The sequence below is a fragment of the Lycium ferocissimum genome, chromosome 9 (genome assembly GCF_029784015.1).
Source record: "Lycium ferocissimum isolate CSIRO_LF1 chromosome 9, AGI_CSIRO_Lferr_CH_V1, whole genome shotgun sequence".
NCBI classification, from domain to species: Eukaryota; Viridiplantae; Streptophyta; class Magnoliopsida; order Solanales; family Solanaceae; genus Lycium; species Lycium ferocissimum.
Genome location: NC_081350.1, coordinates 43,706,523 through 43,723,332, shown reverse-complemented (window position 1 = coordinate 43,723,332; position 16,810 = coordinate 43,706,523). Strand labels below are relative to the sequence as shown.

General features: G+C 35.4%; 1 protein-coding gene, 1 long non-coding RNA gene and 1 pseudogene across 5 annotated transcripts; 1 reads left to right on the top strand and 2 right to left on the bottom strand.

Annotated features, from left to right (window-relative positions):
* Positions 1-3,442: 3,442 nt before the first annotated feature.
* LOC132029252 (uncharacterized) lies at positions 3,443-9,086 on the bottom strand. 4 transcript variants are annotated; one of them, XR_009407755.1, is made up of 5 exons: positions 8,343-9,086; positions 8,047-8,237; positions 7,032-7,101; positions 4,001-4,084; positions 3,443-3,873 (listed from the first exon to the last, which is right to left on the bottom strand). It is a non-coding gene; the product is annotated as an uncharacterized LOC132029252 (long non-coding RNA). The 4 variants fall into 4 exon arrangements; XR_009407756.1 differs by lacking the exon at positions 7,032-7,101; XR_009407753.1 differs by lacking the exon at positions 3,443-3,873 and having other exon boundaries at positions 3,948-4,084.
* Positions 4,532-6,559, top strand: LOC132029471 (BTB/POZ domain-containing protein At4g30940-like; annotated as a pseudogene).
* A 1,440-nt stretch (positions 9,087-10,526) lies between the features above and the next one.
* Positions 10,527-14,501, bottom strand: LOC132030981 (SNW/SKI-interacting protein A). The gene is made up of 2 exons (XM_059420790.1): positions 14,344-14,501; positions 10,527-12,632 (listed from the first exon to the last, which is right to left on the bottom strand). The coding sequence occupies exon 2, from the start codon at positions 12,596-12,598 to the stop codon at positions 10,799-10,801; it is 1,800 nt and encodes a 599-aa protein (XP_059276773.1). The 5' UTR covers positions 12,599-12,632; positions 14,344-14,501; the 3' UTR covers positions 10,527-10,798.
* Between the last annotated feature and the right edge of the window lie 2,309 nt (positions 14,502-16,810).

Sequence of the window (16,810 nt, the reverse complement as noted above, 5' to 3'; positions counted from 1 at the left end):
ATTTCTCTTAATAAAAGATGACTTATTATGTGTCATCCTTTCTTTTTTCCCCTTTTTTTCACATAAGTAATATGGCCCTTCATGAAAATTCTTGAACACCATGCGAAATTACCATTTTGCCCCCTCGACTTTCTCAATATTACTATTTTGTCCTTAACCTTCCGCATCATTTCCACGGCCCTTTGCGAATCCACTTTCTGCCCTTAGTCTTTCTCAATATTTCCATCCAATAATACTCATAAATAATATTCATAACCAACTTGGCGCACTAAAATAATTTTTGAGAATGGTCTCGACTTTAACTTTCCACGACGACTTTGGAATTTCCAAACGTATAAAATACGGGCTATAACAGCTGATGTGGCAGAGAGCGTGAATACACCGCCCAGTGGCGCGTGACGGCCTTTAAAAATCTGCATCGACTGTTTTGGATGCCAACTAAGTTGCCACATATGATGCCAAGTAGATAAAATTTGAACTCCTCCATTTTTAGGCTACTTCATCTTCATCTTCACCCTATTTAATATCCATCCCCATTTTTTGTTGTCAAAATAATATCCATTATAAACGAAAATCTCAATTGAAGAAAATCCACATATGATTCAACAACTTGTTAAAGAACAACTTTCCACCATAAGCGAAAATCAAGAAAAAAAAAATGAAAAATCAAGAAAGAAAAAGGAAAAATGCGGAAAAAAATAAGGATGAAAAATCTAATCTTGTTAAAGAAAATCTTATTGGAAGTTGTTTGTTTGGAGTTGCTACTTGTTGCTTGGTTGGAGTTGTTTAAGAACTAATTCTTTGAGTTGATTTGGGGAGAAAATTAAACTCCATTGCTAAGAATTTGGAGAAAGTTATGAGGAACACCAAATGGGTTTCTCTAAATTCTTGATTGTTTAATCAAATTAATGGATGAACTTTGTTCTATTTGGTGTTAGAAGCTTCCTTTCACATTTGGATTTGTTTGGATTAGATTTGAGCAAGTTGGTGTGATTTTTTTTTTTCAACTCCTAATGAAGATGATGATGATAATGTTGATGAAGATGAAGGAGAATTGGGTATGGGTTTCGGATCCTTAATAAAAATGGAGTATGGAAAATTGAGAGATTTTTTTTTTTTTGAAGAAGAAGAGTAGATGGATGGAGGAAGGGGAAATTAATAAAAAATGGGGCAAAATTAAACACGTGTACGTGGCCGGCGCGTGTGGACAACCGCCATTTAATATTTGGGGTTGGCCCGTTAATTTTATACACATCAAAAAAGGGGCATTTTGATATCGAAAAAATTTGTTGGGGGGTAATAGGACCCCCGCAAATGTTAGGTGTGTAGTTGGGATTTTGGTCAAACGTTGGGGGTATTTTGAGTATTATCTCAATTATGATGCACTCAACCTTTGCGGGCAACCTATTACCCCTGGCCTTATTTTTTCTGTATTTTTATACCTTTTTTAGCTAACGTGGCAAAAAAAAAAAAATAGCGAGTGAAAACAGTAAAAATAGTTTTTATATTTTAATAAAAATTAATTTTTTTTAAAAAAAACCCATTTTTTTCTCTTTCTCTTTATTCTTCTTTCTCTCAACCACCCCCACGCCGCCACGAACGCCGCCATGATTGAACATAGCCCGTTCGTGAAATTGAATTATAATTTAACTCTAGAAATCGGATTTTATCTTACAAAAAAATGGGACAAAAAGTATATGCATTAAAACATTTTCCTATCGTGTGAGTAATTTGACCATCATTCGAAAACAACAGCAGAGTGTAATTTGTGTTGTGGACCATGGAAATATATATTCTGCAATTCATGAAAGAGTCACTGACCCCAAAAGAATCAGAAAATTGATCATAAAATGGAGTACATGAAATTTCAAATTTTAATATTAAATTCATTAAATTAAAATCAGCCCCTACACCAATCATTCCAAATTAATGAAAGGAGGAAGGTGCAGTGTAGTGCTACACGTACCAGCCACCGACGCCGCCATTGTTGTTAAATTCCATTCCCCATGAATTTTCATGAAATTTAACAAATGGCAAGAGGAGCGGGTTGGACAATTTCCATGAAATTTAACAAACAACAATTTCCATTGTTGTTAAATTCCAGTCCATGATTGAACATAGCCCAGAAAGGAAGAAATTGCACAGTTTGTCCTTCAAATGGCAATTTCTTCAAATGGGTGTCAATGGCAATTTCTTCAAATGGGTGGGGCAAGAGGAGCGGGTTGGGGGGGGGGGGGGGCAGCAGCAGCTCCTCGAGTTTGGGGGGCGGGCGAGGGACGGCCTGAAATGAAGAAGAAGAAGGGGGTTTATGATGAAATTGAATGGGTGTGTTAATGGAGGAAGAAAATGGGTTAAAGAAAATGAGTTGAATGTGTCTTGAAAATAAGCTCTTTATGATTGATGATTAAATTGAATGTATGTGTTAATGGAGGAAGAAAATGAGTTGAATGTGTGTGTGTTAATGGAGGAAGAAAATGGGTTGAATGTGTGTTGTTAATGGAGGAAGAAAGTGGGTTGAATGTGTGTGTGTGTTAATGGAGGAAGAAAATGGGTTGATGGATTTCTTGAAATGAAGAAGAAGAAAAAGAAGGGTTTAGTGATGAAGAAGACAAAATTAATGGTTAATTAGTGTAAATATAATTAATAAAAGAAAAATCAAATGAAAAAAAGAAAGGAAAAGTGGCAGTGACGTGGCAGCAGCGTGGCACCAATGTGGCGGAGAGTGTGCAACACTCTCCACTGTGCAACTGGGCTTCAATTTTTTTTTTTTTTGCCACGTCAGTCAAAAAAGGGTACAAAATACGAAAAAATAAGGCGGGGGGTAATGGTCGCGCAAAGGTTAGGTGCGTCATAATTAATCCGAGTATACGTTGGGGGGGTTTTTATGTATTTTCCCAGCTAATAATGTAGGACCTTTTTTTTTTATCTTACTCTCTGCATCACCTATTTACCTTGATACCTGAATAATTCTTCAAGTAGTCAACTAAATGTACATTTCTTTGATCATTCATAGTGCTTTTCTGTTTGCTTCTCACATGTTAAAGCTGACACATTTTATCAATTCAAGTCATGCATTTTTAGCAGTTTCAAAGAAGATAGTTATTCCCAGTTCCTTCGCTAAAAGGTCTAGGAAGTGTGAGCCAACTGCTGTTGTCATGTTATAATTGATCCTACTCGCATTTGAAATACCATATTTCCAAGAACTTATGTTGGTAGCATCTTTATAGCCTGTTTGTCCAAACTTCGGGAAGCCAAAAGTGTTTATTTTAGACATATGAGGTATTCGGCCAAGCTTTTGGAGAGGAAAAAAAAATGCATTCTTGAGTAGTAGATGAAGCTATTTTTCAGAAGCTGAAATAAGAAGATTTGGAAGCTTGGCAAAACATGCTTAGTCTCAACTTACATTCATTTAGCTGAAATTATTAGAGGCTAAGTTGAAAATCCCTACTTGATATTCATTAAGATATTTGTCATTGTTAAAAATCATGAACAATAGTACCGCAGCTAGTAGCCGGAGCCAGAGAGTTAATGCAGCTAAAACTAAAGAAGTTGTTCAGTTTATATTTGTCATAGTTGTTTGCATATGGTTACTGCATCAGATTCGAAACCCACAAAATGGTGAGCGAATCAGAAGCAAGCTCATCAATGAGCATGATGCTCGTTCTCTGGGACATAGAGATAGTTCACAGTGGTTAACTGTTCAGGGTGATTCTGAACAGAAGAAAACAACAACACTATGGAGGAATCTAAATTTGTTGTAAATAAAGCTGGAGAAGAATTTCAGGCCAATGAAACAGAAATCGAAAATTTTGGTAATGAGGTCCGTACCTTTCATGATAAGAACGGAATTCCAGAAGATGTTCGTGATGTAGACTACACGAAAAATGAGTTAAATGATGAACTTAAGACCAATCCGTACCTGGAAGTAACGTCAAGTTTGGATGGTTAAAGACTTAAGACGCAGATCCAAGTTTTAAATTCAACGTAGATGATGTTTCACCGTATATATCTGTATTCCGCATTGAATATGTTGTGTTCAGTTGAACCCGTTGATTGAGTGGAAGTGTAGAAGCAAGCGTGCTACCTGAGAGATCAGAAACTAGTATAAATAGATGTTCATGAATGTAGTGTATTTTGAGATTATAAGACTTTAATAAAAAAAATGACCAGAGGCATGTATCAATACATTTTTGTTTATATTAGCGAGATCTAGCCTCTAGGTTCATATTACATTTTATAACTACTTATCTTAACTTGAAAAAAGAAAGAAAAAAAATCACTACATATGGAATAATGCTGATTTGATAGCAGTTATTTAATACACACGACTTGAACAGCATCCAAGACCTAAAAAAACAACAGTGTCAATCTCAAATTTCAATACATTGAAACCTGGAGAAAATCAAATAAATCATGGAGAAACTAAACAGACACCATCACACTAAAACTCTTCGACTGCCCACTGATGCCTCCTGTATGTGTGTGTATATACATACATACATACATACTTTGTCAATACGATTTCAAGTTCATTTCACTAATTTGGATTATATTGAATTGAATAATAATGGTTCTTTTGGAAAATCTCCACACGGTGAAACTCAATGTTGGAGGCAGAATCTTCGTAACTTCGCCCACAATGTTAAGGAATGCTAGCAAAAATCAGTGGTGGATCCAGGATTTAAATTTTATGGGTTCAATCTTAAGATTTTTAGCATTGAACCCATTATGTTTTTAAAGTTAGGGGTTCTCTACTATTTATTGCAATTTTAATAATTTTGTACACATAAATTTAGGCTCCGCGTCGAAAGTTTGGAGTTCAGTTGAACCCCTACCTTGTAGGCTAGATACGCCTCTGGCAAGAATTCACCCTTAGGAAAAACGTATTTTCCCATAATGATTGAAAATTACATTGATAGAGACCCTGATTGTTTCGCCGTCCTTCTTGACTTACTCAGAACAAGAGAGCTCTATATTCCTCCAAACCTCAACGAAAATCTCCTATACAGAGAGGCCTTATATTATGGCATTCTTGATCATGTCAAGTCAACTAAATGGGGTCCATTTGATGGCAATAGGCTCAGGTTGGCCGGTCCATAACGGGCTCGGGCCAGTCAGCAGGGTATGTTGATGTCACTCGGGCCATTCGAGCTGGCCAGAATGGCTGGTGTTGTGTGGCTCAAGGTAGTGTGGTCAACGTGTACAACTGGATGCTAGAAGAACACCCTGTAATTCATATTGACTGCAATAAAGTGAATGATGTTTGTTGGGTTGATGCTGAAAAAATTGTGACTAGTTCTAATAAAGAGCTAGCTTATGGAAGCATGGGGTTATTCAATGCATCCATAGGGGAATTGAGGCATAAATTTCAGGTAAGGGTGTCAAATGGGCAGGTTGGGCTAGATTTAAGTAGATCAAAATGGGCTAAGTTAATAGATTGACCCGCCTAATAGTTACTGGGTCATTGCCACTTATGCCACAACTTTTTCGCAGGGCATAAATTTATATTTTCGCGCCATAATATCTCAGAAGTTATGCCTTTGCCCTTAAAAACTTATGCCCCATTGGACATAAGTTCAATTGCTAAAGGGCAAAAGACTAGCCTATTTGAAGGGCAAGTCCTGCACTTCGAAGTTATCTGAGCTATTTATAATATATCAAATCAAAAAAATGAATTTTTGAAAAGATTTTTATGGGTCAATTTTGGCTGCATATCAGTTCAATCTGGGTTACATTTCAGCCTAATTTTTTGATAGATTGAAATTGGTTAGGCTAAAATGGGTTACGCTAATAAATGGTTCAATCTTGAATGGTTTGGGCGAATTATGTTTTCATAAGCTAATTTTGTCAACCCGAATTTCAGGTTACGGATGAAAGAAAGGGTTACACAGCAGGTGTACTGAGTTTTAACTCGGATTCCAAGTTATTCTTTGGTTGTAGCACTAATGATGTGCATGGAATTGGTGTTTGGGACCAAGTCACAGGTAAGCAGATAGATTTCTTGCCATACTGGTCACATGCTAATGCAAGCAAGATGCAATGGTTGCATGGTATCAATTGTTTGATGGTAACTAGTTTACATCCAAGGAATGAAAATTGTTGCATCAGCTTGGTAGATTTTGGGACAAACAGGGTGGTTTTGTAGTGGTGTGATGATAGGGATCGCATGAACAAGACTTACATTACTGATGAGACAAAGTTTAGAGACGTGAGAGCGATAGAGGAGAGTAATTCCATTTGTATGGTAGATGAATATGAGCGTTTGGTTTTCATGGATTTGAGGAGTACTGATGCAAGTATAAATTGGAGAAAATCTACGAAGAGTGCGGGTTATAACTCTTGTTTTTATTCAAAATTGGCATTTCACGAGGGGCAATTGTTTTCATCAATGAACGATAGGATTTCAGTGTATTGTGGTTCTGATTGGGTTCTAACATCACAGCTTCAACAGAGTCACGGTGGTCCAATCTGTGATTTTTCAATTGGTGGTGGCCGTCTTTAAGCTCTACATAGGGAAGAAAAGCTTATTGATGTATGGGAGACCCCTTTCCCCCAATAATATGAATATATACCCTAGTTTGACTAGGTCATTAGAGTCAGTTGGTGGATCAAGAAACTATAGCTTATGGTTTTTGGAATAGAACCAAGCTGCAAACATCCTTTATTATGTTCTTGAATGGTGAATTGAATATCATAGAGTGATCAAAGATATGTTCTATATAAGTTGATTGATTAACAAACATTTTCAATTTGTCTTTGCTTTTTGTAGATGAATTCTTATTTTCAAATCCACGTGTTATAGATGCATCAACTCAATATTCACTATTTCATTCTTACTTACGTTAAATCTTTTCAGGTTCAGCAACCATCAAATAAAGCAAATTGTAAATCTGTTTAAAACAGATATCCAGAATCTTAAAACGAAAATAACTGCTATGTTATACTTTTTCTTTAGCTGCCTTTTAATTTTTATTATATAAAAAAAAATGAAGGAAAGAGAAAGGAAAAGGAGGAGAAAATATAAGCCTTACTTATTTGATGACTTTTATTTTGTATTTAGTCCGCATAGCCATATCTTCTAAACCACGGCAAGGGAAAAAGCTACGAGTAGGATCCAAATATTAAAACAAAACAAAAAAGAAGACCGGATAGATCGAGGGGAAAGAAATAAATAAAATTTGCAGCAGTCCAATATATTGAAGTTTCCTCTAATATAGCATCATTAACAAATAATCAGAGATTAACAATTATCACAGTGCCACTAAGAAAAAGGTACACTCTTGGAATTTCTTCTACGATGAATATTGCCTAATATTTTAGAGAGGAAAGGATATTAGGTGTAAACCTAGTGAAACATTCATCACTATTATCCATATTTCAGGGAGAAGACATTAGAGTGGCTTTTATATTGTAATACAAAATTTTGGGCTTATAACAAGGCCCTCTTAAGCTTATTGAGATATTAATCTCTTGTTCTTGATTCTCGCGGAGATTGGTTTTACGGCATATTACACATGCTCTTTTAGTTATATAGCCCTTTTCACAGGAGATCGGTAAACCATAACACGAGATTGGCAAATAAATCATATGAGATTTTCTTCTGTCCAAATTGGAACTGGTCATAGACGATCACTTCCTCTTCACTGCTCCGTAGTTTTAGATAAATGCATAATTTTTCAAGTATTCAACTAAATTGTACATTTCTTTGATCATTCATAGTGCTTTTTGTTTGCTTCTCACATGCTAAAGCTGACACATTTATCAATACCAGTTATGCATTTCTTGTTTGAGCAGTTTTGAAGAAGAAAGTTATTCCTAGTTTCTTAACTAAAAGGTCTAGGAAGTGTGAGCTAACTGCTTTGTCATGTTATAATAGAGCCTATTTGCATTTGAAATATCACCTTCCTAAACACTTCTGTTTATATAGCATCTCTTTAGTCTCAAATTACATTTTATTAGTTGAAGTTTTTAGAGGCTAATTTCAAAATACCATCTTGAATTTCATTCATACATTTAGCATTGTTAAAAAAGCATGAATAATAATACCTTAGCTACTAGCCGGAACCAGAGAGATAAAGCAGCTAAGGCCAAAGAAGTTTTCCAGTTTATATTCTTCATAGTTGTTTGCATCTGGTTGCTGTATCAGATTCAAAACTCCCATAATGGCGAGCGAATTAGAAGTATCGATGAGCATGGTGCTCGCTCTTTGGGACACGAAGGTAGTTCACAGTGGCTAACTGAAGACAATAACATTGAGAAGAAATCTGAATATGTTGTAAGGCTGAAGAAGAATTTCAGGCTAATGAAACTGAAATCGCAAATTATGGTATTAAAGTACATACCTTCCATGATGAGAATGGAGTTCCAGAAGATATTCGTGATGTAGACTACACGATGAATGAGTTGAATGATGAACTTAAGGCCAATCCACACCTGGAAGTAACATCAAGTTTTGATGGTGAAAGACTCAGAGGTGGATTCAGGATTTAACTTGATGTGTTCCACATTTAGGCACTTATGGGTTCAAAATTCAGTATTTTTTGAAATCTTAATGATTTTCACATGTCTATCTGTTATCTGTACACCGTACCAAAATATTGTGTTCACTTGAACCCGTTGATTGTATGCTCCATCGCTACGGGTGGAAGTGCAGAAGCAAGCATGGTACTTGAGAGATCAGAAACTAGAGTCTGAGTGAGAATGAGTTCAAACTAGTTTATGAGGAAACCAAGTTTAGTTCATAAGACTTTGGCACATTATAGCAGATATTGATACTGAAACTGGTTTACACTTATATACTGGTCTGCACAATTTGTTAAAGCAGCTGTATTTACACTGAACTATTGCCGAAGATAATGGAAAGACTTTAGTTCTTTTAACTTGGCATGTGGATAGAAATTACTGAAACTTGTTCTGTAAGTTTTTCCAAGAAATAGGAATATGTGCAAGAACAAACAATTGAAGCAAGCACGGGATTTCAGTGTATGAACAGAAATTACTACAGCTGCAGACTTTAGGAAAGGCAATTTTTTTTTTTTTTTTTGATGACATGAGAACCCGCTACCCTTCAGGAGCGCACAGGGTAAAACCCAAAGAGCCTCCTCAAGCGTGCAATAGCTCCATTATGAAAACCACGCAACTTTCAATCGGAGAGATAACCCGGCAATTAGCAATGAAAGATTTCATGATGTTTCTTGGAGTTCTGCTTATTAATGTTCTATTTTATGTATTTCAATTTGGTTCATGATTGTATTTTGTTTATCCAATTTAATGCTTTAAAATTTATGGGTTTTATTTGTTTCTAAAAGCGGAGTGCATAAATGTTTCACCAAACTACAATAGGCTCATGACGTCCTACATTATTTACATAAATATTTGCTCATTGGATTGTGAGCAATGTAATAAGATTTTGTAAGATACCCTATTTTATGCTTAAATAAGCTACTTTAGGATTTGGTAAAATTAAAGGCAATTAGCAATGAAAGATTTCATGATGTTTCTTGGAGTTCTGCTTATTGATGTTCTATTTTATGTATTTCAATTTGGTTCTCGATTGTATTTTGTTTATCCAATTTAATGCTTTAACATTTATGGGTTTTATTTGTTTCTAAAAAAAACAAAATAGAAATTGATTTTCTATTTAAATGATGAAATACATTTTTTAAATGTTTCACCACACTACAATAGGCTCATGACGTCCTACATTATTTACATAAATATTTGCTCATTGGATTGTGAGCAATGTAATAAGATTTTGTAAGATACACAGATATTTTATGCTAAAATAAGCTAGAATTTAGGATTTGTTTGTATAAATTTATAACTTATTTGTAATGTGTGAAGAGAATATTTGGTTTAGTATAGGGCCCACCCTTTACTGGTATTTTTATGCATATAATATATATATATATATATATATATATATATATATATATACACACACTAGAAAGTTTATAACATTGTAATTTAGCGCCCGTATTTATTATATTAGTGTTCTAAAAGAAATATGGGATTACTTATTTTTTTTTATATTGAAATTGGAGTGAAGTTGATTGTTTGTTTTTAATATAGGATTACTTTTTTTTTTATGTTCTTGATTTTGTTAATATGAATTTTGGCGAAGGTTATAAATATTGGTTGGTTTGTGTTTAATATGTGGGCATTATTTAACTCATCTTGATCTAATTCATCTTAATCCACATAAATTTGAAGAAATTGCATGATTTTTCCTTCAAATGGGCTGATCTTAAAACTTTTGATTTGTGTTTAATAATATGAATCGAACTTATGCCTAGTGGCCATAATTTCTTTGAAGAGAATATTTGGTCGGGTTATAAACATTGGTCATTTCCAAAAAGATAAATCTGAAGAATTGGAAATATGATGTGGAAATATAAATCCACATAAATGGCCAATAATACAAAGAAACCTTGACAATGATGAATATCGTGCAAAGAGAAAGTCCTCTGCAGCAAAAGATTAAAATGGAAGAAAAGACCTCACAACAGAAAACACAAACGCAGATATATCCCAGAAATTCCACATATCCAACTGAGTCAAAATAACGTAATTTAATTAAGCGGTGAATGTCATCATCTTCCAAATCTAGTAAAAAACATCTGTTTCAACGCAGAGAACACAGAAAGCAATCATTAAGAGATGTTACAGTAGGCCTGAAGATTGATAGGCATGGAAGATAAAGAGTAGTTCAATTATTTTCATGCTAACACAAAACCAACAGCACAGATGCAGCCAAGATGGACACATAAACGCCAGGACATTGGCAGTGGAAGATAATTCAACGCCCTTTGTCGAAAGCAATACGGGTTCTGCTCGATGTTTCATAGCCATCTCGGGTGGAGCCAGCACTGGCCTTCATGGTGCCTCCACTACCAACATTTGACATAGCTTTCTTCCCCTTCTTAACCTCTGTCAAGAACTGGTCTAAACCAAATGGATCAGCTTCCTCAGCTTCCTCAACTTCAAATTGCACAGGCCCATCTCTTGTACCAGCCCTCTCAGATGTTCCAGCAAATGCCTTGTCAGGCTTAAAGCGCTCTGTCTTCATGATCTTATCCAACTGCTCATCTGCACCTCCATACATTTCAGCATCAGTATCTTTCTTCGGTCTGTATAGAGTAGAAAGAGTGGGCTGAGCGGTAAATAGCCCCTTGTCATAGACGTTGTAGGCATCATCAACAGCAAATCCAGAATCCATCCCTTTCTCCTGGTTGAACAATCTTTGATCATACATGACCTCTCCTCTTGATGTGCCAGTAGAAGCCATACCAAGAGCCACTTTTTCACTGACATCACGGTCTCTATCTCTGGTGATCTTACTCTTCTTACCCATTGCAGCATCTTTTGCCTCCAATCTCCTTTCCCTCTCCCTCTCCCGACGTCGCTCCTCACGTATCTTCTCTCTCTGTAATCGCTCTTCCCTCTCCTCCCTCGACTCTTTGGGCAAATCTCTTGGACGCTCATAATCCACACTCATACCATCACCATTCCTGGTGTCCCTATCAGAAGGCACAGCTGCAGCAGCAGGAGGTGCCACACCAGTTCTCTCAGATCTTGCCTTGCGGGCCAACTCCCGAAGTTCCATCTCTTTCTTCTCCTTTTCTTTCATCATCATCTCTTTCTGAACCTTTGACCGCATTGCAACCGCTTCTCTGGCTTTCTGTTCTGCAACATACAGAGCCTCCGATAGTTTTGCAAAATTATCATTGATCTGGACTTCTTGAAGTCCCCTGCCATCAGCAGCAAGACGCTTGTCAAGTGGGATTGTGTAACCTTTGGGGTTCTTCCAGTTTGATATACAAGGCGGAATCTTCCAATCCTGCTGGTCCTTCACTGTAACAGGACGAGGAGGAGAATGCATAACAGGCACTGGTGGAGAACCAGAGGCCCTGGGGACCCTCTTATGTTTGAACTTTGGTGGATCCAGAGGGTCCACGGGCATCTCTACCATCCTAATAATCCTCTCCTTTGCACCCGAGTTAAAAGCTGCCGCTTGCTGGGAAGGCTTGTACTTAATAAACTTGGACTCTTGAGATTGTGTGGGAACATTTTTGGGCTGTGCAGCACTCAACCGCACATTTACAATCTTCTCAAGTGCTGCCTTAGTCTCCTCCATTGTCTCATCGATTACTTTCTGCTTCTCATCCTCATCCATCTCTTCATCATCCTCTTCATCCTTCACAAACTTCGGGATAAGATCTTTATGTTGAGAATAAACAATTTTCTTCGCGTTCTCGCCCTGCCTCACAATTGCATCATATCTAACTTCACCGTGCTCATCCACAGTAACAGGCAAATTCTTACCCCCAGGTTTCCAGTCTTTCTTTCTTCCCATATCAAGTGGATATTGTGCATAATGGATTTCAGGGAATGCTCCTCCATCCCCAAAATCCTCGAGCTTGGATGGCCTAAAGCCAGCCCGTTTTAGATAAGGGGGTACTGGATTTGCCTTGATTATAGCAGATTTCTCTGCCTCAGTTGCACTGTACCTATTCTTGAACCATGGGTCACTTGTATGATCATAAACTATACTGGTAGCTGACTTTGCTGCTGGGAGAAGCTCCTTGAGAGACGCCATAATGAAAACCCCTTATTTAAAGTTCCTCCACCCCCTGTATACACAGAAAAGACACGTACAGATCAATATATCAATCTCTCAACCATGCCTCAATGAACCTTAAAAAGCATGCTGCTGAAAAACATAACCAACTAAATGCAAAAATTAAGTATCCACCATATAAAAAAGGGTTGATTACTTAATTATCAAGGCTCTACCGTATTAACCTAAACTCAGCACTAGTATTGACGGATCAATTGGACTATATAGATTTTTCGGTAATCAATTAGTTGATTGTTGGAAGCTCAAATTAGTGATTCAAAGGAATCAGGGAAACAGACTTGCAATGACTTTAAACTGATAACTTAATTATAACTGCTAAAAGTCTAAAACTCACAAAGCATTGGTAAAGAGCCGATCTTTAATGGCCTAATTCCCTTTCCCCTTTTTACAAGAGGCGTTTCTAGACATTGATTCATACTATTATATCATATTAGAAGCAAACCAGAATATCAATCAACTAGCAAGAACACAAAGCACTGCAAAAATCAGATTCGAGGATTTCCGTTATCCACAAAGAGTAAAACAAAGCACAACTATCCAATTCGTATTTAGTATTTACAAAACAATTGGGGGAAAAAAAAAAAGATACTAGGGTTTCGGACTGAAGAGAAAGTCACCTGAGAAACAGACAGCGGAAAATACAGAAAAAGAAGAAACGTGCTTACAACTCGATTTCTAGACATTGATTTTCATATTATTACCTTGGATAGCAATCAACAACAATACCATATTAACAAGCAATTGTAGCATCTATCGCACCCCTTATTTGCACCTTTTAACTTCTCGAGGTTTATAATTCTCCTCTGGCTTTTTCCTCAGATATTACAACAACAACAACAACAACAAAAAACACAGTGTATTCCCTCGTCTTTGGAGGGTAGAGTGTACGCAGACCTTACCCCTATCTCATGGAAGTAAACAGGCTGTTTCCGATAGACCCTCGACTCAAGGAAAAATGTTTCAAAGCAGTTCAAGAAAAGAAATAACGAAAGTGAAGAAACCAAGGCAAAATACTAAAGAAACAGTAACTACAACAAAATAATATTATAATCGAAGTAACAAAAATACCTACTAGCCTTCTGCCCTAATCCGTGTCCTCCATAGCAAAATACAAAGTACTACACAAAGCAGATTTGAAGCTCTTCTTTACGCAGCGAAAGTAGATACAAATCATAAGATCCAATTCAAAACTCCTATTTTTACAAAAACAATCAATAAAACGAGAGACTAGGGTTTCGTACTTAACGCAATGCATAAGATCGAATTCACGACTCCTATTTTACAAAACAATTCACGATGAAAAGAAAAAAGGGAGAGATACTAGGGGTTTCGAAAACAAAAAGGTGCTTACAACTCGATTTCTAGACATTGATTCATATTATTACATCACATAACAAGAGTGCAGCTATTGATTTTGCATAGGCTTTTTACTCACATATTAACAAGCAACCATACAAAGCACTATATAAAACAAGTTAAAAAAGGTGCTTACAACTTGATTTCTAAATAATTTTGCATAGGCTTTTCACCACATATTAACAATACAAAGCAGATTTGAGGCTTTTCTAATTTCTACACAAATCATAAGATCTAATTCACAACTCCAATTTTTACAAAACAATTTAATTTTTTTTTAAAGAGAGAGAGAGAGAGAGAGAAAAAAACTAGGGTTTTGGACTGATAGAGAATAAAAAGGTACTTACAGGTCGATTTCTCAGTGGTGAGTTTACCGGAGCGTGGGCTGAACGCGCCAAAGAAGACGTCGGTAATTTAGGGTACTAATAATCGATCGCAATTGGGATTTTTTTCTCTCCTTTTTGGAGGAGTATGGTCTGTTTGGACGTGCTTATCTTTTCCTATTTATATAGCCCCAAAAATACTTAGGGTGAAATTCATTAACAAATTTAACAAAAAAAAAAAGGTCGGCTTTCCCCAAATATATATGGAATTGGATTTCTTTTCTTGTTGAAAAAAAAAAAAAAAGGATTTAACTTGTGCTAGTTTTTTCATTTTCTTTAGAAACTTCAATTTTGGGAGCATCTTATTAGTTTTTCAATTAATTTGAAAGGATGGTCCAGATATTATCATCTTTTACATTTAGAGGAACCATAAAAAATTATTCGCATCGAATATTTAATTTTTTATTTATTTTTTTACTTATTCCTTGATATAATGCATAAGTTTTCTAAATATATTACTGTATTAGATATGATGGCGCGTGACAATTACTAACCAGACTTATCCTGGTGTTTGCTATGTAAGGAAGTCGATTCATTTCGAACAAAGACGATAAATAACAGGAATCTTGCAAAGTTAAAGCGTGTAATTGAAAAAACAAAACTAGTTAATGTATATTTATCATGATAATGAAATATAGATATCTTAATTAATATTCTAACATGTATAACTATTCATATTAAATAACCATTGATTCATCAAAAAAACTATTTGAAAAGAAAAAGAATCATCAGATCACTCAAATTACAAGTAAACTAAAAGCTTATAGCTATATTGAATCAAGTTACAATCCAATACTTCAAACAAATAATGTGTATTCATCATGCATACAATACATATATCTCTATAACAATTGACACTATAAATATATATCTTCAATATTATTTAATTAGGAGAAATTTCAATGTTAATTGAATTATCTTTTCAAGTAAATTACTTTAAAATATTTATCTTACTAACACCTACATTATATTTTATTTGGCATGACATGAAATTATTTGTTTTTTAAGAAAATATTTTTCATGAGACAATCATTTATAATTTCATAATAAAAAATATTTCACAAGGGATCTTATTATTCTTCTATTATATTGTCTTAAGCGACAAATAGGCAATAACATAGTTGAAGAACATGTTATATCCTCAACTCAACGATACTATTATGCTATTGGATAGATGAGAAGTTAATTCAAAATAAATAAAAAATCAATAAAATCTAGAAAGAGTTCGCAAAATTTGGATCAAAATGAAATTATGTTATATCTTCAACTCAAAGATACTACTATGCTAATGAATGGATGAGAAGTTAATTCAAATTCAAAAAAAAAATCAATAAAATTTAAAAAGAGTTCGCAAAATTTGGGTCAAAATGAAATTATCTTAAACAGTAACAACCCTCGTGAAATAGGCAATTGCAATTGTAAGATCAATTAACCGATACATTTCTGTAATTATATATACTTATTATTGGAACTAAATACAATTTCTTCTATGCAATATCTCATGATTCCTCATTTTTACCCCGAAGCAAAAGAGTAGGACAAAAAACAAGGTCAAGTATCACTAACGAATAAAAGCTCGCCACATTGCACTATGTCAGAGTAAACCAATTGAAAAATACAATCAAAAAGCGGAAAACAGCCAAATATACCTCTTTACTGTTGGAAAAGGGCTAAATATATCCTTCGTCATATTTTGGGTCTAAATATTACCCTGTTATTATCTATATTGACTCAAATATACCTTTTCTCTATTAAAATTATCCACCTTGGATATTCTATCATACGTGGTAATGATATTTGATGAGGTAGATGCCACGTGGCATTGTCACCTCATGACTCCTAATCTATTTTACTCCTCTCTTCTTCCACCACTAAAATTTCCACCTCCTTCGCCACAATTACCGTCATATACTTACAAGCTCTAGAAAAACAACAAAGGTGCTTCCTCGATGCGCAAGGAAATAAGGCCATGGCTCTCAACTCTCTGAAAAAATCAACAAATAAATAGTCTTTAATGGCACTACTCACTTCAAAACCCAAATCGTCCGTTTCCCCCAAAACCTTGCACCTCAATAGCCTATTACCATGATTAACTTAAAAAGATAAAAAGCTTTAGCGAATTAGAGCCAGTTAATTCCCGCTGGAAATAAATATGGAACTTGAGGGGTCCAAATAGTAGTAGTGCTGCCACACAAAATCTTTAGCTGGCATTGCTTTATGGGCATTGGAGGCAAAGCAGCCATGGCCAATCAAAGCAGCCATGGCCAAACTCCGATTCTGAAAGTGGGCTTTTTGGGCATTGGAAATTTTAGTGGTGAAAATAAAGAGGGACAAAATGGATTAGGGATGGACAATTTTAACGGAATGTCGTTGTTTAAGATGTTAAATAATATTTTTATTTGAGCAAATAATAGAACAATAGGGATATATT